This window comes from Grampus griseus, assembly GCF_964374135.1.
Source record: "Grampus griseus genome assembly, chromosome: 18".
NCBI lineage: Eukaryota > Metazoa > Chordata > Mammalia > Artiodactyla > Delphinidae > Grampus > Grampus griseus.
This window is the reverse complement of record NC_139012.1, coordinates 11,844,510-11,869,401: the sequence shown is the minus strand read 5'-3', so window position 1 is coordinate 11,869,401 and position 24,892 is coordinate 11,844,510. Positions and strand designations below refer to the sequence as shown.

Below are 24,892 nucleotides of genomic sequence, written 5' to 3'. Positions count from 1 at the left end.
CAGTAATTTCTCAGAGCATCAGTCAGCAACTTTTTAAAGCTGACTAAGCAGATTCTGACCAAGGCCAGTAAGAAGTACTGTTAACCCTACTGACTTCCACTAGGGGGTAGTGGTGCCTTGGGGCACAGGCACTGACGTGGTCACTGAGGCAGGTCAGGGAGGGAAGGACTTCCCTGATGCGCCATCTCCAGCAGGCACCTCAGGGGGTGCTTTAGAGACCTTAGGATCCACTGCTCACATGTACACAATTTTCATTCTGCTGTTACTCAGATAAGTGATTTATTCTCAAATCCCCAAACCTTGCAAATACTCAAAGGACGAGGATGAGATTTTTTTCCCTCTAATGTCATCTGCTATGGTTAGACTTACCTAACTTTACTCCGTTTTATGAAGTCCTGTTTCCTGAAAAGCTCGGTTTAGTAATGCTGAGGACATCTGTAAACTACCCCTCCCTCCCCAGTGCCACATCAGAGGTGATGTGGTCAGAAAGGCAGCAGCCTGATCCACTGCCACTCGCCTTTTCCAAAAGTCAGAGGACATTTGGGCTAGAAGAATAAGTCAGATACATATTCTCACAGGAGGTACTTCCTTCTTGAAAGCTGCCTTCACTCTTTATGAAACCAGAATTCTTGTTTTTATTTTTAGTTTTTTTCTCTGGCCCATAATATGAATCCAGAAAAACAATACATTTTATGAAAAAAATATAAATATTGAACAGCTAGGGATCTTCTTGCTAAAAGAAATCCCCAAATGTAGAAGACCGAGCCTCCTAGATACATCAACTCACGGTCTACGGCTTTTACTAACTGCACGTATTTATGCAAAGTATCAGATGGATCCACCACTACACAATCTATTATTGATCTCCATCTCATTTTTATTGCTAAAAAGTTTTTCCCCACAGATGGGCAAGAAGTGGAGAACAGAATAAGGAATGACATTCCAAGGCAAAACATCATGTGATTTGCTGTCTGCCCTCTGATTAACCACCAAAGAAACAAATAGGTTCAAAATGATTTGTGAAACTAGTCTATAATCTCAGAGTTTATACTTGAGGAAATGGTTATACTACCTGCTTTCTAGTCTCAGATTACCTTGCATAAGTGATTGTCACTTAGACAATCAGATACTTAGCTGTATCCGAAAATGGTATGGGATACAGACCCCATACTGTGACAACACTTGGTTTAAGCATATCATACCTTTTAATTTAAAGTCCTCTTTAAGGATACTAAAAATATAAAGAATGACCGACTTTAAATGGGCATTGTGTCAGGTTTTCTCAACTCTGAAACCCTATCAATGGCAAGAAGCACCAATCGATGACAGGCTACCATGTTAGATGTAATATTCAGGATGTATCTGTAAGGTAAGATCTGCTAAATCTGTAAAATATATCCTGACTTCAGAAATGCTAGCAAAGGGGCAAAAATCTATCTCCAAATCAAGAAAATGTGGCTTTATAGACATTTTATTTACTATCTTGAGTACAGACATTTAAAGCATCCAAGCCCATTTCACCTATTTTAAAAGATATATCACCCATGCTTAAGAACTTCTGAGAAATATTGATTTTACTTCAGAGACTATATGCCTCCCCTGCATTTTTTATATTGATTGAATATTATCTAAAATAAAGGAATTTAATTATCATCTATATTCAGTTTCTTACTTGAGATTCATAGATATCAAAGAATATCAGAATTAGATGGGGTCTGAACAGGCCATCTCGTCTAACTCCTCATATGATGCTTAAATGACCTGGACGGTATCCCCAATGGGTCCTCATCAAGTCTCTGTTTTCACATCTCCAGCTGCCAGTACCTATACCAGCTAATAGGTAGTCCAGTTAGAAAATGCTTCCCCATATTCACCTGAGATCTAATTCTCTGCAACTTAATCCAGTGATCTTAAATTGTCTCTTATACTGAATTATATGAAATACAGGTTTTCTTCAAGGGTTTCTACCTCTCGGCTGGCTTCTCTCCCATCACACCAATGGGAAATATGGATTATCATGCAAGTGAATTTAACATATTCCTAGAACAATACATAACATTAAAGTAAATACAAACTGTTATTTTATATTTTTTTGCAAATGAATCACTTATTTGCAAACACGTTTCACTTAGTTTTCCCCTCATCACTCAGTTTATATAAAATATACAAAGTATACTCCGAGCACCTATCACTCTCAATTTGTCCTTTGGCACAAGTCTTTTCTACTGATACACAATGAGTACATGTTGCAGTAAACAGGTCAATGCCTTAATGTTGTAAACATTTACTTTTTATAAGCCTGGGCAATGACCCAAACAACAAACTCCTACCCTTTGAGTGTTTTTAAAATAGTTAAGACCACTGGCCACAGTGAAATTTTCATTATTTCCTATAAAAATCCAAGAGTAAGGGTAAGTGCCCGCTAGCGTTACACGTGTGCTGCGTGTGGTGTCTTTTCCCGTGTCCTACTGTTAATAGGCAATGGAGACAGTGCGGCTTGGCCTGCATCGGCTTAAGTTCCTCGCAGTCCTCTGCTGCCCCCTGCTGGTCACGCTAAGATCTGACAAAGCCTTTCCTACTCAGAGAAAGGAAATGAAAAATGCAGGTGTATAGGGGACTCTTCCTATTTTCATTCTTTTCCAAAATAAATTCATTTTAGACTCTGGCATCCCAGCAAGTCTCTCACATATTGGATCTCTGTCATACTGGTTGGCCCAATAGAAGGTACTGTATTCGTTAAATAGGAATTTTCTTAAAGAGACATACGTGGCTACAAATTCCCCATACAGTATCTAGGTGAAGATGTAAAAACTCATGTATGTATGAGTTCACACACATACACATGAATACATACAGTATACACTCCCTTCTTTTTGGCTTTTGGCCGAGATGATGATTTGGAACTCAAAAAGCTAATGGTGGTAGAGGCTGAAGCCTCCCAAATACAGAATCACAATTAGAGATGTAAGTGAAGACTGAGTTCAGGGTGGAGATGCAAGGACTATGGGACATCAGAAGCTATTCGGGGAAAGCAGGAATTGTGGGCACACATTAAAAGGCTAAAATAATCAGCTACACAGTCTTGACTGGGAAGGCAAACGGAGAAACTTTGATCGAGAATGGTGTCACTGAAAACGGACTAAAGAAAAACTTCGGGTTGAAATAGGAGAGGGGCAGGAAGGACAAGGTTCTCTGTGGGTAGCAGGAAGAGAGAATGGAAATCAACCATGTTAACAATAGGGTTTTTGGCAGTAGAACACAGCCAGCTGTCTCTCTCCTCCAATTCAAACCACCACCGTGAAATCCATTTGCAGAGGGAGGGGTTGCTGCATGTCTTGGTGGATTAAGGTTATTTATTCATGTGTTGATCATTCAGTTTATTTTTGTTTGTTTTCTATGTTTCCTACATGATTATTTTTGGAGGTGGGGCCTTGGTCTGCTTATGATTTTTTTTTTTTACAGTGCTTTAAAGTTTCAGCATTTATTTCAACTGATAGTGAGGTACTGATAGTCCCTGTATTATAAATTATCTGGGCAAAGGCAATGTAGCAAGTCTTGCAAAAAGTGGGAATTTGATTTCTCTTTGCTAAATAGGAAATGAAAACTAAAAATAATGAAACTCCTTGTTTTGTCTGTTTAAACCCTTTGTCTGCAGAGCTAAAATAGCCCTAACAGACAAGATGTTGAAAAGTCAAGTTCTGTAGCCTTAGATGTGTCACTAACGCACATTCCACAGCTAAGTATAGAACCCAGAACTAGCATTTGAAGCCTACCAATTCAGTGTGTGGCAGACTGACATAATATTGATTTAAATTAAGCCTTGAATTTTATAAAGAGAGACTGTACCCACTACATTTAACTTTCTTGGGGGTGGAAGAGTGGGAAGGTGCCATATTTTGATTCCTCAGCATTTTTACTTTGAACTATTCTCAATTTAAGGTGTCAGGAATATATTGTCTATACTCTTAGCCTGTACTAAGAAAGAGGTATGGAAATCACAGTGAATGGAATGAATTCTTATGATTAGAAATGATGAGACGATATTACTAACCATGAATTAAAGACACTGCTTGCAATGAGTACAAATAATTGTCTAGATAGAACAATAACTAGCTATGTCATGCTTGGAGCAAAGATGGGACAATTTAGAGAACATACCACTGACAGAAATGATGACATTAGTTTATAAAGTGCTACATGGTTGATATCTTTTAGGTTTTCTGCTTCAAGAAACCCTTAAGAAGACGAAACACTTAGATTTCTAGAAACAGCACATGATGCTACGCCCCCTCTGGCAATTGATAAAATTAAATTAAAGATATGCTCCCATGTTTTGGCAAAGTCTCTACTGTGAAGTTAGGAAGCCCCAAAGTTAGGAAGGCGAGATGAACAAGAAGTCTCGGTTTGCAAGTGAAGCGGCCTCATAAGCAGACTTCAACCTGATTAAATCTTACCATTGTCTACAGAAATTCCAAGCACACTTGATATCTTTCTCACACTGAAAACACAGAAAAAGTCACTTTGTTATTGGCTTTTCCACACCCTCACACATTGATTCACGGGCTTTACGGTTTCACAGCAGTTTAACGATTAACATACATTCAGGGCTAGAATGTCAGAATGTGGACGCTTGATCAATTACACGCATGGGGTCAGGAACTTGCCCCAGATGTTCTTGGGAGTCACACGGGGAAAACTGATGATAAGTTGGCCACTGGCAACAAATCAAAATACTAAATTAAAAATATCAGAGAATGTCTGGCTATCAGGCCAGATTTTGTTTTAAAAATACCAAGCAGATGGCGTGGGGCAAAGGGTCTAGGCTTTCAGGTCTACTGCTGTAGTTGACCGCGTCCCACATTATGTCATTCTCCTCCGAGGAAGGGAACTGCGCCACGAGCTCTTCATCCTACTGCTCTGAGCTGGAAGAAAAGTCGATTTGGTGATGTGGTGTGGTGTGGCCAGGGGCTCTCCCCTCTGAACTGTCACATGGGATGGCTGGCTGTTACGATGGTGTGTCATGGGACTTACTGTGGTTAAAAGTGAGAGAGTTATCCAGGCTGCCCAGCTGCTGCAATCTGGCATGCATCATTCCTGTTCTGTTACGGGAAACAGGCAATGTCTGAGATTTTCGATCATGAACTATGGGTCCCAACCCCTCCTGGTTCCTGCAACATGAGTGAAATGGGATAGAAGCAAAAGTTAGATTTGTTACACTGCAGCGAGATGGGGAGCATTAGTTAGTGAGGCCAGGACACAGCACGAAGGAGACTGGCCACGCACAGACTAAGCACAGAGGAGCCTGTTTGGGGCCACAGGAGCCAAAGACACACACAGGCAGCAGCACTTGGCAGAGTTCACAGCAAAGCATCTGAAGACGAAGGAGCAAAAACCAGGCCAAAGCAGAGACCTTTTCGGTTTTGGAAAGTCATTTAGAGATGCTACTTTTTAAAAACGTGAGCATCAGTCCAATGTGGTGCTAATGACCAGCATTTGGACAACAGCCAAAACACCACGAATCTTTTTGGATTATATATGTTATTAAACAGCAAAAAAAATTTTTTTAGTTAAAATAATACATTGGAAGAAACAGAGAACAAACATGCAATGGGAAGGATTATATGAGGCGGTTTAACACCTTTATTCTTACCCAGGAAAGGAGGAGAAGAGCCACAACCTTTGTTAGACTTGTCAGCAGTCAAGTGAAGAAAATAGAAAAGTGATCTGGATTAGCAATCAAACAGCTAACTTCCTACTGTGTACCATCACCAGAGCAGATGAAAAATGAGACCAGCGCTGGAATGACACCTGTCCCCCGTCCCGTAGCCAACCGTCTCCCTCACTGTGTTATTGTGTGGAGTAGAACAGGACATGCATGGAATATCATCGGGCAACATGCTGCTGGGTGATTTCAAAGTGACACAATGAGAAGGCGCAGTGTTCACAGAACTGGACCACCACGGAGGGCAAACACTGACAACGTTTAAATCATCACTCAGGATCTCTTCCATGTGCAGCAGAGACCATGGCAATTTTCTATAAAACAGGGCACGTCTTTCCACTGTGCACATTATGAAGTAACACCATCCTCCACCCCGCCTATCTATGCCCATTTATTTTTAAGACAGTCCAAGGAAGCATACTTTTACATGCAAATATATACAGGGTGCTTTAAGAAGTCAGAAGATTTTTCTTTAAAAAAATTAAATTTAGAGACGTAGAAAAAATAAGTTAACTGCTTCACAAAATCCAATTCCAAAATAGTCTGTTGGGGCAGAAATCTTCAGCTTTTCACATTCACCGTGTTCAGCTCTGAGGCTTTTTATTCTATTTGCACAACATTTTCCAAATGCCATCTTGTGAGGTGGGTGACACCACGAGAGGGTGTGAAGCTCCCCCAGCACAGTGTCTTTCTGTTCCAAATATACTGTTTGCCCATCTTCGTGGGACAAAGTCAAAAAGAATGAAGTTATTGTATAAGGACACATTGTATATATTTGCATTTAGTACCCAAAAAACTCAAATGCAAAAATTACTGTTACGATAAAAAATAAGAGTTAAGATTAGAGAACGTTAAATGCCACCACATTTCAATTAAAAATAGAAAGTATTAATAGGAAGAAGGCATAATATAGTCTCTCTAAATCTGCTTTTTAAAATAAAACATACTTTTATTTGACATAAACAGAATTCTGAAACTTTCTCAAATATCTCAAGAAAAAAACAATGTTACCATAAAGAGCGAAATCTTGACACTCAAATAGAAAGTCTATTAAAAATCTATTTCGTATTTCATTGTCGTAAAGCAGAATTATAGATAAGAGAAAAACCTCAATGACAACTAAATTTTAAAGTTTTTCTTAAAACATAAATATGTTTACTTATAATTAAATTTTAGCAACAATAACAATAGAAAAATAGGATGCTTAGACCAAGACCCCATGAATACATTATCACAGGATACACAGCAACGGAAGAAAACAAATACAGGCACACTGAATGGCAACAGGGAAGGAGTAGGAACTCGCTAACGACAAGAGGCAGTCCGAGGAAAGCCTCCAGAGAAGGAGCTGCGTGGCTGCCCATCAGCAGTGAGTGTCCAGCTCTCCTCAAACTCAGCGCAGAAGCGAGAGGATGGCTGCGACAGGGCAGTGAGGGTCTATGATACTCAACAGAGAGTTCTGGTCAGATAGCAACAGAGGGCACAGACAGCTTATTCAGAAAAAGAGGAGAAAAGGCTCAATTTTAGAGATGGTTTTTGTGGCAGTCCAAACAAATTTGAGATGGACTGAAAACATTCTTTCATTAAGGAGGAAAGTGGTTAGATGAGAAATTACTCTCTTTGTAAGTTGGGAGGTGGAATGGTAAAAAAAAGGACCTTTGAAAGTAAAAAAGGGAAAGAGAGATCATTGAGGAAGGAGAAAAAGAAAGAGAGGGACGACACAGCCAGAGGAACTGGGAGAAGAGAAAGAGGAGACAGAAGGAACAGAGCACGAGGGACGATTTGGAAGGAAGTGGAGAAGTGCAGCAACAGGCCACGGAGGAAAATCTTTCCAGGAGGTATGCCTGAGACAGAACAAGACAGAAGGAATGTAGGAACATAGGCGAAAGATGCCACCAGATTTCATGGCAGCAATCCAAAGACCTGCCACTGTCTTCATGGTGGTTTATGAGAATTACAACCGCCAATCCCCACAGACGACAGTTCCCACGCTTCTGGATCCAAGCAACACAGAGAATGACACAACACTTCAAACTAAAACTCCCACAGTACCTGGCGATGTATCGCTTCCCCATGTACTGGAACTGGTGCAAGCAGACTCTGCGGAGAGAATGAAAGATTATTAGGGAGCGATAAAGTCATTGGAGATAAAATTATTTTTGACACATGGCTTTGTTTAAACCCATTTACGGTAACATGTTCAATAAGCTCTTACATCTACCACTAGTCCCTTACTTCTGGTTTTCAGAAATTCTCTGGAAGGTCCCTCTAAACCCAGAGAAAATGATCAAACGCAAGGGAGGCCGCATATTGTGCTGTTATCAGTGCCATGGTGGCTGGTTTGAGCAACACAGAAGAAAGGCCCAGGACCGACAGGATTGACTGTTGACTCTGGGTGTGGATATTTACTCCACATCTGCCTTAGAAGGCATGGTGGAAACCATATGCACTGTTCCAAGTTGCTTATACCATTCTCATTCAGCCTATGTAAGGAGCTTTCTTTTTTCATTCAAGTAAATGGACTGGTTCCTTACAGACATCAAGTATGTATTTTTTTGTTTTATTTTACTGTATTTTATTTACAACATTGATTTAAAAAAAAATCATATATTTAATAAGAGTCAGTTAAAACAACGTCTAGTAAGTTCTTCTGAACTTACTAGAATCTTGTCTCACATGTGACAACTCCCACCTTTAACTCAGCAGAGGAAGTGACCATGAATTTGGGGACCAAGACTGTGATTCCAAAATGCACAAAGCTCTGAACACCATGGGTTTGCCCCGAATTCGTGCAAACACATTTGGCAGCAAATCATGACCCCAACTAACAGAGGTAAAGCTACCTGGTCATGATTTAACCTACTACTGTGAACAATCATAGTACACAGAAGTAACTTCTTACTACAGAAACAATCATGTGCTTGACTGTGGGGTGCTGCGGAATATACTCTCTATGTAAATTTTTCAAAAATCCAAAAAATTCTGGATTTGAAAACTCATCTGGCCCCACTAGTTTTGGATAAGGGATTGTAGATTCGTGTTTCTGGAAGTAAAAAGCTTAAAGGAAAACAGAAACTTAAACTGAAGTAATAAAATAATATAGACTGTATTTAAGATTTCACTTTTACATATTTTTTAATTGTAGCAATTTTTATGTCTCAGTTTCTAAGTATCACCCACCGAATTCAGCTAATAAATGTTGTGTTATTTTATTAAAATGGCTTATACGCACAAGTAGTAACCTCTCATCTACAATAATCACATATCTAATCATTTAAGGCTGTCGCTGTCCACTGGGTCATGAGCCCCTGAGAGTGGGTGTCAGGGTTAGGTCCAGGAGAAAGAGCTTAAGGATAAGTGTGGATGTGAATATATATTGCATTCTTGGTTCAACTGTTGGTGCACTGTATTCTTCACACCTCTTAACTAGCCAGGAAATATCAAGAGTCAATGAGCAAAGACGAAACTACTCACTCCAATATTGTAAAAAAATCCATAAGTTCAGATGTTGAGGCCTTGTTCCAATATGTAAACAAAGCATCTGGAAAGTAAACATTTATTTGATTAGAATTATAATGCCCATTTCGTACATTATAAGATGGGAAGAGACCTCAGAGTGTAGGCCTCCAAACTTTCCTCGGCCCCCTTTTATGGTTGATCAAAGGATAAACCACAGTGACTAATCTATTATAATCGGTAACATGCACAACAGGCTTAGTCAGTATGAAGAAGCTATATTTGAACTTTATTTCAGCATGCATCATCTAGCCCTGCATGGTACCTATTTAACTTATACATAATGTGCTCTTAAATGGACTAGAAAATTACCCACTACAGAATCCCTCCCCAGTAGAGAATCTGTTGAAAATTCTTACATGTACGTAAGTAACCCCTTCCACACACACACACACACACACACACACACACACACACACACACACTGCAGTGGAAGCATGTATCCTACAGGCACTGTTTTGCCCTTTGAGTTTTAATTCAGCAATTAAGCCTGGATCTATCTCAGTCTTTTCCAAGCTGCATAACAGTCCTCTCCATGGATGTACTACCACTGAGTTAACCAGTTCCCCTACTGACAGACATTTACTTGCTCTTCCCCCCAATTCTTTGCTATTATAAATCATGCTTCGGTAAAAATCCTTTTAACATGCGTCCTTGCACACTCGTCCAACTACATCTAAAGGAGAAATTCTTAGAAGTGAACTAGCCATGTTAATAGTGTGCACATTTAAAAATTGACATATATTGTCAAATAGCCCTCCAAATAACAGTGTATGAGAGTTCCTATTTCCTTGCACGATGGTACAAGGTACCAGTGGTCAAGAACCACACCTGCTCTTTACCAAGAGCAACTGGGCACATCTTTAGTTAAGGCAAATCCTACAAATTCACTTACAGGAAGCATTCTCTGTGTATGACTCTTAACCATTCGACATTGCACAAAGAGTGTTAGCGAGTGATAGTTAAACATTTTTGCCTTCTCATATTTTACATTGAAGTTGAGAAATGCGTTAAAAGATTTCTCTCAGGGAAAAAGCCACTGAGTCTTTGGGGCCTGAGATGAGCAAGAGGCTGGCCGCAGAGCTGCTGGAGGCTCATGAAGATGCATGGCAACGGACTTTTATTCTACACTTGTCAAGAACAGTGACAGGCGGGAGAAGCCGTGGGATACATACCAAGTACCTGCTATGCACCAGGCACTGTGTTAGGTCTCATGATTTCACATATATCCTGTCATCGAATCCTCACCATGATCTGGGGCAGAGTTTCCATTTACAAATGAACTAATGAAGGCTCAGAGAAGCTAAGTAACTCTCCCAACTACCAGCTGACAGAAGGCCGGTGGAATGGCGATTTAAATCAAGTGCACCCGATTTTGAAAGCCACGGCTGGCCTCTTAGACCAGAGGGTGGGTCGGGGAGCTTCCATCTCTTGGGGGTTTCAAGTTTAGAATCCAGAGGGACGGACTCTGGTTACTTGAGGCTGGTGTGTTGGGAACCCAGGGAGTTCCCTGGATGCTGGGCCCCTCGGGGTCAACTTGCAGACACCTGAGGCCAGCAGACAGAACCAGCTGGCTAGCCGGGTGGTACCATCGTGGCCTGTCCTTGCTCTGTGCTCTGGCTATTGGCTGAGGAGGGGGGAAGACAGGGCTAAGCTCTATTACGGAGAAAGGAGGCACAAGAAGGCACAGAGGGCGAGGGGCCCTGTGTGTAGAAGGTGCGCATTAAATGTGGGATAAAGGAAAGAGTAGCGACAGAGCTAGTTACACAACTGATTTTGGTTATCTGTCTGGTAAACTATTCTAAAGGCAATTTCTCCCCCACCCCATACTATACACAAAAACCAATGCTTGGTAGATACTAAGATTTAAATGTGAAAATTTAAATAATACAGCTTTAATACAGGAGAATATCTTCAGAGCCTGGGGGGTAGATAAAGATTTCTTAAATGAGACACACAAAAAAATTCTAATTATAAAGGGGAAAAAAAGTGTAACAACAGTAGATGTAAAAAAAAGGATATTCTAAAACTGTTTTGAAGAAGTTGTTGCATTTTTTAAATATGTGCCTGGCCTTCCAAAAGGCTGACTTTAAAGGGTAACTTTCACTTGGATGCAAAATTTCTTGTATATTTGTTTTTTAAAAAGTTATTTTCTAAAAAAAAAAAAAGTTATTTTCTAGTTACACATCACATTTAATATTTGAAATGTAAAATATTTTAAAGAAAACTTTCAATAAAGGAAAAACAGGACTATAATGCTGGCTGAAACTCACTACCATGATGAAAATTGAGAACGTTTGACTTAATGGGAAGAATTTCAACTTTCTAACTGAAAAATCAGAATAAGAGCCTGGGGCTTTTGTATTTGGTCATTATTCACAAAACAAAATCTTGTCTGTTTGTGTTTTTCAAAATAGCTATTTTAAAGTAACAAGCTGACAGAAGAGTAAAATCCTCCAGTTCCAAAGCATTTTAAGGATCGTATGCTGCTCCTAACTTCTGAGCTACAGGTCAGGCTCTTAGTGCTGCTGAAATGGAAGCTCGATACAAAAGAAACACTATTTGCAGCAGAAGTACCTTCCCCTGGATGCTCAATGCCCACACCCCCTGCCACCAGACAAGTGGGCTTCAGGTCTCCACAAATGGCATTTTACTTTCAGAAGAGTTTGTCTTCTCTCAATGACCTTAATGAAGCTCACAGTACCCTTCCTAATTTGTTACAGGAAAATTAAGAAGATTTTTGACCAAGGTAAGAACTGTGACATTATACTATGGCACAGTTTCATGTGATTGCATATATCACACAATCAGAGTTGGAACTGTCCTGCCATGGATGTTTACAAGCTTTAAATGGTACTGATAAAGCATGAATGGTTGTGGTCATTTCTATTTAAAAATGTGGCTGTCAAACCCTTAATCAGAAGCTTAATCTACCAGAACACCACTATTTCCATTAGAAAACTAAACACACCCCACCTCTAGTTAAAGCCAGGAATGTCACACACACTGTAAATGGAAGAGCTGTTTAGGTCACCAACACTACATTCTCTAATTCAAGAGACTGACTAATAAAATTATACAAGTTGCCAGTAAGTTTGCTTGGACAAATGAAATTAAAAAGAAAAAAATCAAAAGCTACTTCATTTATCTGCTTCTGTCTCCCTTAGTGAAGATGTATGTCTGAGCTTAATATAAATTTTTAAAATACGCCATTCACATTTTAGCACTCTTTCTGAAATACAATAATTAATGAAAATAAATTTCCAAATTAAGACTTTTATTTCTAGTACATTCAGTAAATTAATATGTATTTCAAACAAGAGAGAAAATCCCTTTAAATCCTTAAACACTTTGAACCAACTACAATTTTTAAAAAATAAACCAAATACTGAAACAAGGAAAGTAAAACAGGTATCTTCATTTTTTTACCTACCATCAGACATGCTTTTTAAGATGTAGAGGAAACACATCAGCAGGCTCTTAATCTCAGACTGGTCAAGTTTGTCACAGCGAACGACAGAATTTCCCAAAGTGCCACTTTGCTGGTGCTAAAGAAGGAAACAGAGGTGATTTTTCTCCTTCGTTACAGGTAAAACAAAATTAGGTTCACTTTTCTCCCTTGGAAGAGAAAGAGTCTTAGAATTGAGTCAAATCATACAAATTGGAAGGTATAAATGATTTGTCAACGAACTACAAGCACACCGTCACCAAATACACACAAGTGTTAATCCATGGAAGCTCTGTCTTGTCTCCTTGGCACACTCTGCCGGGACAAGCCAGAAGGCACGGACCTTTCAAACTGAAAAAAAACAGTCGTAGTTGCCGGCTTAGTGCCGAAATGCCAAGCAAAACTTCATGCAAAAAACTGTGCGTGCTAAGATCAAAGAGAAATGATGATTCAGAAGATAGTACCAAACCAAACATATCCTCAGGAAAACGTCAAGTGGCTGAAAACAGCAAATTAAGTCCAAGGGGCTGCTATGGATCAGCCACTAAAGCCTGGAGCTGAGTCACTGTTATTCCGTTACATCCTGGGGCAGCCCTGGGGGAAAACCACAGGCAGGTGCCCGATAGGGACAAACAGGGACACCTCAGTGCAGCAGGACCAAAGCCCCTAAAGTGATGAGATCACGCCATCATCAGCTTAGCTCAACACTGCAAACTTCAGAAAGCTCAGGGCGCAGGGTGAGGGCAGCTTTGCCACTAGACAGCAGGTTCACACCATGTTCAAAGCATTCACTTAAAGAAAAAAGAACAAGAATCTCATCTCATTTAAAAAACACAAGAAATTTAAAAATCTTGAAAGTTATATTTCCAATTGAAATCTGGAAAATTTTTTGCCAAATACCAAAGCAGAAAGATCAGTGAAAAAATATCTTTCATTCAAGGTACTGGTGGGCAATGGAAAAGATATATACTAATCAGGTTTAACTAATAACATAACACGAGTATTTTTATTATAAGAAGAGACACACTGCATTTAGCGGCAAAGCCGTGGTGCCGGCGTACCTCCCGCCCACCCACTTCATCAGCGCCGCTGGGAGAGCCCAGGCCTCCCTGCAGCGGGAGCAGGGGCGTCGCCTGTGGGGCCTCTTCCGGCAGAGGCAGCAGCGTTAGCAGCGAGAAGTCCATGGTGACCCGGTGTCTCCTGGCTGACTGGCCGCTCTCCTCCTCTCCAGCTCCGCGTATGACACAAGCCGAGTGCCTTCTGAGCAGCTTCTCCCTCTACGCACGAAGGCATGTCAGGGTCAAGGGAAAAGTTCGACAGGTCATGACACCTGCGCGGAGATGCTCGGACGGCTACAGAACCGCAGCTGAGGGTCATCACGGCGAGGTCGGCCACACAACCGCGGTAAGGTTACGAACCTGACCCCGAGGAAGGGCGGCTTCCACGTTTCTGAGAACTAGGAATACATCCCTAAGAGAATCACTTGTTTATTGGTACATAAACCTGTAACTTAACCTATACATAACTTGTCTATAACTTGAAATAACTTAGGAAAACAGTGGCCGAGGTGAGACTAATCTACTATCATGGTTCCAGGTTTAAATCCAAGCTTTATCCATTTGCACAAAATTCCAAACTTAGGTATTTCAAGAAAACAATAGTTAAATATGAGGAGGATGTGTTGTGCTGGGGGCACAGTATGAATAGAGTGATTTCAAATAAAGCCTTATCCCTGCCTCATCTGTACTACTGATTAATCTTTTCTGGAGCCAGCTTCGGATCCAATGCCCATTCGCATGGGTAACTGTGTTATAATTGGTGTTCCCTGGCACACAGACCGTGGGAATTCTAAGCAAGTGGCATTTTGATTTCCCTACCTGTTCAAACTGCCAGAACCACTGGCTCAAAGTGCTCCACTGTAAACACTGCCCTGATGAAATCCTACAACAGGAACCAGGGGGTTTCAGGGAATGGGCTCCATCCTTAGACCATACTCTGAGATCATCTACCCCAGGTTAACTGAGTTGTTTAAGGAAAAAAAAAAAGGTCATCCTTACTGAACACTAGAACATGAAGCATGTTTACTTTGGGCTAAATCCATTAGTTATAAGAAACACTTAAGTTACGTGAAAAGAAATTACCTTATCCAGGGAATTGCTCTTCTCACTATTCCTTTCTGGAAGGCTGTTCCCGGAATCTGTGCTTATGAGGGATCCTCTTGAATCAGCATTTCTCACACTACTGATGTTTGGAGTTGAGTTTGTATACGGAGAAGCTAAACAGAAATCAAGCCAAGACCAAAGATTTGGTGAGACAGAACAAAATAAAAACAAGTACTGAACTGTAATAAGGGAAACTGCTTCTTTGGCACTTATTTTTCCTGTGAGAGCTGGCTCAAGAGTTTCGTTCAATTACCTCTCCTGTAAAGAACCAGGCCATTTAGATTGAGATACAAATAACCGTTAATCTGAAACATTCAGACATAACCATCAATTCACTTATGAGAAACCACCTTGGATTGCTCAGACTAAAGGAGAACATGCTGGTTCAGACTGGGGTAGAATAAAGACTTCAAAAAATTAAAAAGATAAATCCACCTACAACTATCAAATTAAAAAAAAAACGAAACCATGCAATAAACGTGCAGTACTCAAACGGCAGGCTGAGATACCCCAGAAAACTCTGAGGGGTGTCATGGGACATTTTAAAGTTTCAAGGAAAACACAGTGATACTTGACATCTGCCAGAAACTGTAGTTTCAACCTCCGACTGTGCTACATTCCTTTCCGTGATGTCATATCTCTGTGAAGCGCGGTATTTGGTGGTCGCGATGATAAAATGCAAGTACTGGGTGAAAATCAGTGTGGAACAGGAAATGAGAATGTTGGTGAGAGATCTGATTCCAAATTTGAGAAGCCGTGTAGCGCCCAACAGGCACACACAACCCATTAGTAAGAATCGTGGTTAGTAAAAATAAAAATTTTTTTCTTTATGTATGTATATAGTTTTCAAATGCCTACTAAGTTGTTAGGTTATAAGTACTTATTATTTGGCCCTAAGTACCTAATAAACAGAACCATTAGGTGTTTCTTTTGGCCTTGGGGACTCCATGAAAAATTACTTTGATTAATAAGGGTGCTGTGAATTGAGAACGTTTGGGAATCTCTGCAATAAACAGTTACAAGCAGAAAGGAAATCTAACTTGGAAATAAAATTTGTGACATCTGTTGAAAAAAATAGCATTTTAAGGGAGAAGTCAGCCCCTACCTCAATACTGTGGAATTTTTAAAAGTAATAGATCGACTTCCTGCTTAGATAAGATTTAAATAAATCACATAAGTAAAAATGACTCTTAGACTTGCACATTCTGGCTTGAACCAAAAGGCATGCCTCCGGCTGCAAGGCTGGGCTGGCAGTGCACACTGCGCAAGACTTTCGGCGCCACGCTGCAGCAAGCTGTAAGCACAGCCTCCCACCCCCAAGCTGCTGAGATGCCTTTCCTTGGCACCTCAGAACAGGCAGGCCCTTTTTGGGTTTCAGCCTGCAAATTAGCTGCCATGGGCTGATACATCTCGAAGTTAATCCTCTCCCCGCCCCTAACACTCAGGTTTATCCACCACCATCTCTGAAACCAGTTCAGTGTATTAAGTATATCAAGCAAAGAAGGGCAAGGGAATCTGAAAATGTGAGTGCGGGCAGGAACACGTAAACCACTGACCAGGGGCTGCGCCTACCCAGAATAGGAACTGTGTGATTGACTGCCACAGGGTACAGGTAAAAACCCTATGAAAAAGCCAGGGGCCTTTTTCTATACTCAGAGAGAAAAGAAACATGCACTGTGACCAAATTATAACTATCGTCTTCCTAATATAACCAGACTTCATACTTAGTGTAGAACACAGAACTCAGGAGAAAAAGGCTCTCAGTAAAGTAAAATTAGACATTAAATTCTCAAAGTTTTAGGCTCAGTTCCAGAACAAGAGTTCTAATCTAAGGCAAACAGATGTAAATGCAATAAATCAAAATCAACATGCTGGGGCTTCCCTGGTGGCGCAGTGGTTGAGAGTCCGTCCACCTGTCGATGCAGGGGACACGGGTTCGTGCCCCGGTCCAGGAAGATCCCACATGCCGTGGAGCAGCTAGGCCCATGAGCCATGGCCGCTGAGCCTGCGCGTCTGGAGCCTGTGCTCCGCAAGCGGAGAGGCCACAACAGTGAGAGGCTCGCGTACCGCAAAAAAAAAAAAAATCAACATGCTTAGTAGAACTATGTTCCTGGTGTGTGTGTGTGTGTGTGTGTGTGTGTGTGTGTGTGTGTGTGTGTGTGTGTGTGTGTGTGTGTGTGTGTGTGTGTGTGTGTGTGTTTAATATCCTGGCCCAGTGCATAACTTTTAAAAGAAATTTAGTTCAACTCTCTCCCCTTTGTACAGACAGCAAAATGCAATACACTGAGTAGGTAGGTAAAGGAACCCTGAGCCTAAGAATGCATGCCTTGAGAATGTAATTTTTTTTTTAATTTATTTATTTATTTTTGGCTGTGTTGGGTCTTCGCTGCTGTGCCTGGGCCCCCTCCAGCTGAGGCGAGCGGGGGCCACTCCTTGCCGCGGTGCGCTGGCCTCTCACTGCGGTGGCCTCTCCTGCTGCGGAGCATGGGCTCCAGGTGCGCGGGCCTTAGTAGCTGCAGCACACGGGCTCAGCAGTTGTGGCTCACGGGCTCTAGAGTGCAGGCTCACTAGTTGTGGTGCACGGGCTTAGTTGCTCCGTGGCATGTGAGATCTTCCTGGACCAGGGCTCAAACCCATGTCCCCTGCATTGGCAGGTGGACTCCCAACCGCTGTGCCACCAGGGAAGCCCCTAAAATGAACGTAATCTTTGAGTAGTTTTTATCCAAGCAATGAATCGGTTTCAGAAATTTTCATGCACCATGTTCCAAAGACATTAAAAAAACCGCTGAGGGTACATTCTCAGTAAGTGTGGAAACAGAATTTCCTTAAGAGACGTAAGGAGAAAGTCAGCTCTTGATAAGCACTGGGACTAAAACTAACTGGAAATTCCTTGATGAATAAAAGAAGAATTGCTAAAGCTACCAGAAAACAACTAGTAAACCCAGTTCAAAGGTGGGGGCTGCTTTCCTGGAAGGCATTTCTAAAAGGAAACAAGGATTAAAGTGTTTAAAGATGGGGGCAACATAGATAAAAGCCTGAGTATAAATTAAGTCTATTGTGGTGAATTCCCATGAAAAGTGGATCCAGATCTTGAAATTCAAGAAAGAATGAAATGGGACAAAATTAGCCTTGAGAATTTTTTGTAACTTCACCATGAACACAGAGCAATCAAAGGCCATTTACGTCATTGAAGTTGTGCTAAAGACCCCCCTCGGCTCATCTCTATGTTCTCAAGGCACCCCAAACCCTAACAAGGTGAATGTGGAATTGGAGAATCAAGTCAGAGTCAAAACATCACCTCATTCTAGTTTCATCATTTCCACAAAGTCTTGAATCCTACAGAATACTGGTCAGAGAGGACAGAGAGTTAAGATTTAGGCTACTAAGAGTCTATCACAAAGCATGAATAACACTGAAGAACTGTGCTTGTTATAATGGCAGTCAAATAATAACACTGTTTACCTTGCCAAGCACTGCACACATTCAACTAGCTCTTCATCCCTCACCACGACTCTATTTTTGAGATGTGGACACAGGGTAAAGAGGAGAGACACCCTGCCCATGGCAATTGTAAATGGTTGAGTCTGGATCCAAAGCCACATCTGTCTGGCTTTAAAAACATTGCTGGGAACCGCTGCAGACAAAGCCCCTGAAAGGACCCCTTCCCCACTCCCAGAGAGCGGCTGGGCTTGTGGACAGAGTGAGGCAAAGGAGACAGAGCGAGGGCCCCATGAGAAAGGCAATGGAAATACCATGTGCCAGGCTCTGCGTTTTGTATGAATTAACTCATTTCATCTTTACAACGCCAAATGAGGTAAGTATGACTATGAAAAATACACAGAAACAGAAGTAAGATTAAAGACTGGTATGGGCATTACGGGATAAATCTGAGCATTGGTATGAGGTTTCCAATTTTACAGTCTGGCCAGTTTCATCACCTACATGAAATACCACGTTAGCAACTAGAACAACACAAAAGCTAAGGACATAAACTCAGAATGAACCACAGTCCTGCAGATTGATTAGGTAAAAGGACTGCCCTTTATTCTGCCCTATGAGTTAGTTACATTATTGGGTGGTCTAAGCATTAGCCACAGCAGGATGCTTCATTTATTCAGACTGTGGTGTAAAAGAGAAGAAGAAATGAAGACAGCATAAGCCTGTGAGTGTCTGTGAAGATATATATATATATTTTTGTACCATTATCTTTATGAAGGAGCTGGCACGTGTGCTCAATCAGAGTATTAATAAATACATTTCTCAGGCATTTTCTTATGGAAAAACTACTCAATTTGAATCTTGATTTATGCCATCTGTTTTCCTCCCCATGGGGGCTGCTCTAACATTATTTCAGAGAGAAAAAATATTGTAGGATAGAAGATTTTAGAAAACTGATTTCAGGACTTCTATCTAGCCATAAACCAGTATCTCCATCAGCAATTAGTCTGTCACATCTCATCTAAATCGTTAACACTACAAATACATCCTACCCACCACACACACACTTGCAAAGATATTCTTTTCCTAAAAGTATAAACAATCTAGTTTGAAGATTTAAAATGAAAAATTAACACGCATTAAACAAAAAGCAAACAGGACAGATATGTGGTTAAGTGTACTACATGTGTTATTCCTGAAATCTGAGATCTTTATTTCAGTGTAGAGTTAAGGGGTTTCATAGCTGAGGAGCAAAATCAGGAAAAGAATATTTGAAGTAGAAACTCAAGACTTCAAAGTTCTGATTTGAAAGCTAACAAATGATTGGATTAAAGACACCTTCCGAATTAGACTGCAGAGAAGCAGGTCAGAGCCCGAGCATTACCAATGCCAGAGATGGCACCAAAGAGGTCCTTGTGCAGACTGGCATCCAGCGAGCTCCCAGACTTCTGCGGTGTCACTATCGGGTTCACGGCTGGCAAAGTAAGGGATTCCTCCTTCACAGTCTGTCGAGGAGGAGAGAGACAAGAAACAATTGAAGATGACTTTAAAGGATTCACCAACAGTTCTTGCAAGTGTGAGGGCGAGCATAAGAACAGGACAGAACAGGCTGGCATGTTAAACGTGCCTGAGTGGGAGGAGCACAGCGCGGGGTGGAGGTGGGGTGTGTGGGTCAGAGGAGCGGCAGGAGGAGGGAGCACGGGGCACGTCAGGTCTGGGGTGGGCAGAGAAACCTTGGCCCGTGAAGTCCTGTATTTCCCCAGGAGGTCTAGCACCCTTCCCTTTCCAGAGCTCTGATGCCCAACATTTCTGTAGATTATTTCAATATGTTTCTTCCTTCAGAAGAAGCCCCATGTGCTCTTTCTAACTGGAACGTTGTTTTTTTTCTCTCACATCAGAAATCTTCCCAAATGAGCAACAGTGACCTCACAGTAGCAGCAGTGAAAACCTCTGCAAGGTGGGTGCTTCGTCTGAATTCTCAATCAGTAGAGAAATTATGTTCATTATGAAGTTATGTCATAAAAGGGATTTTACTTTCATGAAAGCCAAAGCAAAAGCTGGTGTTCATTTTTCTCAGGATTGAAGCAGTACAGATAGGTAGCAGTACACCCTGAATTACTTATTCCGATTAGAAAAGCAGACAAATTTAGAGAATACACATGTGAAATACAATGTTGTAGAGGGTGAGATTAGTGTGGTGCATTCCATGTAAGGACAGTGAACATTCACGCTCTTTGGAACTACAAAAACTATTCTATAAACACGGTTCATCTCAATGCACCATCACGTAGGAGATGTATAGAAAACAGGACAAAGCACCACTGTTGGGGGAAAAGGGACAGAAATACACACAAGGGAGCTCCCCCGGTGTATGCTGTAATGACAACGTGGCAAGATGAACAATGGAGCCGGTTCACGGGTCCAGAATAAACAGGAAAAGGGCACTGCTGAACTGCTAACACCTATCCAAATTAATGCCAGATTGTCTCCAACCAAAACACTTTGAGATCATTTCTGGCATCATCCTTCAGTCAACTTAATTTCCAGTATATCTTTAAATGACTGCATAAAGCTAAAGTAAATTAAGGTGGTCAGTTTGGGGAGGTGGGGTCATTCACCCTGGCCCCCCAACATCTAGTCTGATTATCTTTCTAATTTTACAGAGGAACTTCAGCCCAAAGAGGTGGCTTTTCCAAGACTGTGTAGTATGTTACATCAGAACCGGGGCTAGCACTGAGCTCTTATAGCACGGAGGTTAGAACTATGCTTTTTTTTAAAAAACAAAATAAACTCCTTCCTCTATAACTTTTTGTTGGATACACAAAGAAGATCCTGAAATCTTACAAGAAAACAAGCCATCAGGAAAGCATGCCTTTTTATAATGATTTTTTTTTTTTTTTTCTTTTCAGTTCGCGGGCCTCTCATTGTTGTGGCCTCTCCCGCTGCGGAGCACAGGCTCCGGAGGCGCAGGCTCAGAGGCCATGGCTCACGGGCCCAGCCGCTCCGCGGCGTGTGGGATCTTCCTGGACCGGGGCACGAACACGTGTCCCTTGCATCGGCAGGCGGACTCTCAACCACTGCGCCACCAGGGAAGCCCTATAATGATTTTTAACAGGAGTTGAAGGTTTACTGACTGACTCCGTCTTAGCCAGAAATGCAACTTACCAAGACTACTGTAGATTATTATGGTTTTAGGGGCACAAAAAGAGGAGACGTGTATAGTTGAATAGTGTCCTTCCAATTGCATATCCACCCTGAACCTCAGAATGTGACCTTATTTGGAAAGAGGGTCTTTGCAGATGTAATTAAGATGTAAGATAAGACGATGTCATCCTGGATTAGGGTGGGCCCTAAATCCAAGCACTGGTGTCCTTATAACGACAGAACAGGACACCAGAGACACAGACACACACCAGGGAGAACACCATGTGAAGACAGAGGCAGAGATTGGAGTGATACAGCTATAAGCTAAAAAAAGCAAGGATTTCGGGCAACCACCAGAAGCTAGGAGAAAGGCGTAGAACCAGCTCTTCACCCAGAACCTCAAGAAGGAACCAACCCAGCTGACATCTTGATTTTGGACTTCGGGCTTTCTGACTGTGAGAGAATAAATTTCTGTTGTTTTTGGCCAGGCAGTTTGCGGCATTTTGTTAGGGCAGCCACAGGAAGCAAATACAGGCTGTGTCTATGTGAATGCGCTTACGTACACTGCCAGGGTTCACGGGGAAGGGAGACACATCTCTCACGTTGATCCGCTGGACATTCTCAATCAGCAGACCGAACAGAGGCAGGTAGAGAGTGGCTATCCTTGCTTGATGGCTCTGAAACAAAGGCGCAAAGCGTAAGTTTATCCCGGACTCAGAATTTAACGATGGACTGAGCTAGCACTTGGCCATCTCCTGTATTTGGATCCTTCCTATAAAGATTGCTGTTAGATTTTATTGTATAAAAAGAGAAAGTCTTAGTGCTGTTACCACTAATTTTCTAATTGCTTATTTCTTTATATTACTCAAAATGAAGGACACTTATCAATCATATTTCCTTCCATTAGAGAACACTCACCCTGGAAGCATATCTGTCATCAAAAGAATGCTTTATCAGCAGGTTCTTAAGCACACCAATGGCAATCAGCCGGACCTCCCTGAACTCCTGGAGGGCGGTCCCCACCTCCCTCAGTAACAGTCCCACCAAGAAGTGGTTTCTGCAGAACTCATCCGTTAATGAGTAGTCAAGCTGGAGATCTGAAATGAGGATAGAAACCGCTTTAGTTAGAAAGGATGTAACACTCTTTGAATAAAATAAAAACCGAGCCCATCCTTTGCTTTCAGCCTCCCCTGTGTGTGTTATCAGGTGGTCACATCTGGCTTCCAAGGGGAAAGGGCTGATAACCTAAAATACTGCTCTGCACTCCAAAGTGAAAACAAAATTTAAATACAAATAAATGCACTGGATTTTGATTTTAAAAGGTATTACATCCTACATAATTATTAAGTTAGTGAATAGTTTCAGTACCAATTTTTAGAATACAGGACAGCATGTTATATTACAAATGTAATTTTGTTATTGATATGAAATTTAAAAATAAAATTGTAGTAACTGACATCATTGCGGGGGAGTAAATTGTGCATAAGAGACACGTAATTAAAGAATAAATATAGGTGGTCTATTAAAATGTTCTTCACTACATGAGTTCATTTATCGATTTCCTGGTCATTAATGCCCATATATGCCCATTAAAACCCAATGTGTTTAAAATGAACGAGTTACCATATTACCTATTATTTTGCTATCACTGAAGATCTTATTTGACTTAGAATTTTCTAAAATATACTCTTAAAACTTCTTTACCTCAAAAAGCCAATAGAAAACTGATATAAATTAGAACTAAAATGGACAAAGCACCAAATCAAACTAGTAAGTCATCAGCAAGCTAAGTGACAAGACTGAAAGCTCTTCTGGAAAAGAGATAATAAGCAGACGTGAAACCTACTGAGGGAGGGTAAATAAAAGCAGCTAAGCATCACACGCTAAAGCTGAAATACACCTATCCAGAAAGCTGTGGCTCGGATTTAAATTCTTATACTGAATCCATTGTTAGAGGAAAGTCTATAGGCCTCTCCTTTAACTTTAATGCCATGTTAGTTGCTTCTAAACCTACTCAAAGTCTGACCCAAGTCCTATGAACTCTTTAGCAGAAGGAAGGGAAAGAGTGTTCATCTTTCCAGAATACTCATGTCCACTGTTTATGATTTTTAAGTCCAGTTTACTGAAAAGACAGTTCACAGCTTGAATTCACATGATCCCCTTAGAAGGAAAACTATTTATGGGTTTAATTGCACACGTGTGTGTGTGTGTACGTGTGCATGTGCAGAGAGGAGAGTGGAGGAGCAGGTGAGAAGGGTAAGAGGAAGGAGGATGCTGAAAAAAAAAACGAAACTTTATTCCTATCAGTGCAGTTATGGAAATTATCTGTAGCTGACCCACCACCTGCCTAGGGCAGCCCTTCTAGCCACCAAATACCCCGACAGTCTACTAAGAGCTTGTGCGAGTCTGTGGGGTACCTGAAGGGTCTCCTCCTCACTCCTCACTTGGTTCTACAGGATAGACACCTGGGCCAGTGGGGAAGACGGACATTAGCACATGTTCACTGCCCAACCGCTGGGCAGCAAGAGCTATCCTCAGCACCCTGAGAGGTGAGAGGAAAACGGTCACAGTCTCCAAGGACAGGTGGGCTAGGAACTGAAGGTGGGGTGAAGGAGGGTCTGGGGTGCAGGGTAGGGAGCAGTTCACTCCAGGTGGGGCGCTGGGAGAGGCAAGGGGGAGACCTGGCTGGGCCCACAGGGGAGGTGCTGAGTGACTGGCCAGGAGGAAGAGAGGATGCCCAGGGAGGTGCTATGTGAGGCTGAGAAGTGCGGGAAGGGCCTGCCATGTGTGAGGAGCTGGGACCAGCAGGTGTGCCCGGCATGTGGGGAACAGTGCAGGGTGGGACAGGCGGGCGGGCTGGGGTTGGATGGGGGATGCTGAACAGCCCAGGAGCTCAACCCCTCACCTTCTTCAATTATCACCCCAAAGTTGCCTTCTCAGTGAGGCTTTGCCTGGCCACCCGATCTCAATGCCAGCCCATTTCCTATCCCCTTCCCTTGCTTTATTTCTCTCTCCTTAGCACTTATCACTCTCTCATGTTCTACATATTTCACACAGGTAAGACAGCAGGGGATTTCATCCTTCTTGTCCACAACTCTATCCCAAGGCTAGGTAGAGTTGGTGCTGAGCAAGTATTTGCTGAATGCATGACCACCGACTTCAGGCCGCAGTCCCCCTTCTTGCTCTTTAAAAGGCAAGGTATTTACGTCTCTGAATGAATTCCTTTGTGAGTTTCTCTCTGAATTTCAGAGTCAGTTGATTTAGGTGTCATTAATAGTTTGGTGGCATCCTTCCACTTTTTCTCTCCTTTAGCATAAATAATCCTGAGCACATACAAGGTGCTAGATATTACTTGACAGATCCAAGAGACGAATTTGATTCATTTGACTTACTCAGTGAAGACAAAGAAATCTCTGTGAGCTTAATTCTCTTCAAACTCAGAAAGGATACAGAACAGTTAAT

The 24,892-nt window shown here is 41.7% G+C and overlaps 1 protein-coding gene across 14 annotated transcripts in view; it reads right to left on the bottom strand.

Annotated features, from left to right (window-relative positions):
• DOCK9 (dedicator of cytokinesis 9) overlaps positions 1-24,892 on the bottom strand; it is a 215,175-nt gene that overhangs the window by 45,753 nt on the left and 144,530 nt on the right. For 5 of the 14 annotated variants that reach the window (XM_082675480.1, XM_082675487.1, XM_082675481.1 and 2 more), the window contains exons 31-38: positions 22,349-22,527; positions 21,994-22,107; positions 19,671-19,791; positions 14,828-14,961; positions 12,672-12,786; positions 9,197-9,263; positions 7,775-7,822; positions 5,032-5,168 (exon numbers count right to left, since the gene is read on the bottom strand). In XM_082675480.1, coding sequence (XP_082531606.1) covers positions 5,032-5,168; positions 7,775-7,822; positions 9,197-9,263; positions 12,672-12,786; positions 14,828-14,961; positions 19,671-19,791; positions 21,994-22,107; positions 22,349-22,527 — 915 coding nt within the window. Of the gene's footprint in view, positions 1-1,880; positions 2,041-4,454; positions 4,499-5,031; positions 5,169-7,774; positions 7,823-9,196; positions 9,264-12,671; positions 12,787-14,827; positions 14,962-19,670; positions 19,792-21,993; positions 22,108-22,348; positions 22,528-24,892 lie in introns of those variants that run through there. The other 9 variants (XM_082675482.1, XM_082675485.1, XM_082675484.1 and 6 more) reach the window with 7 other exon arrangements.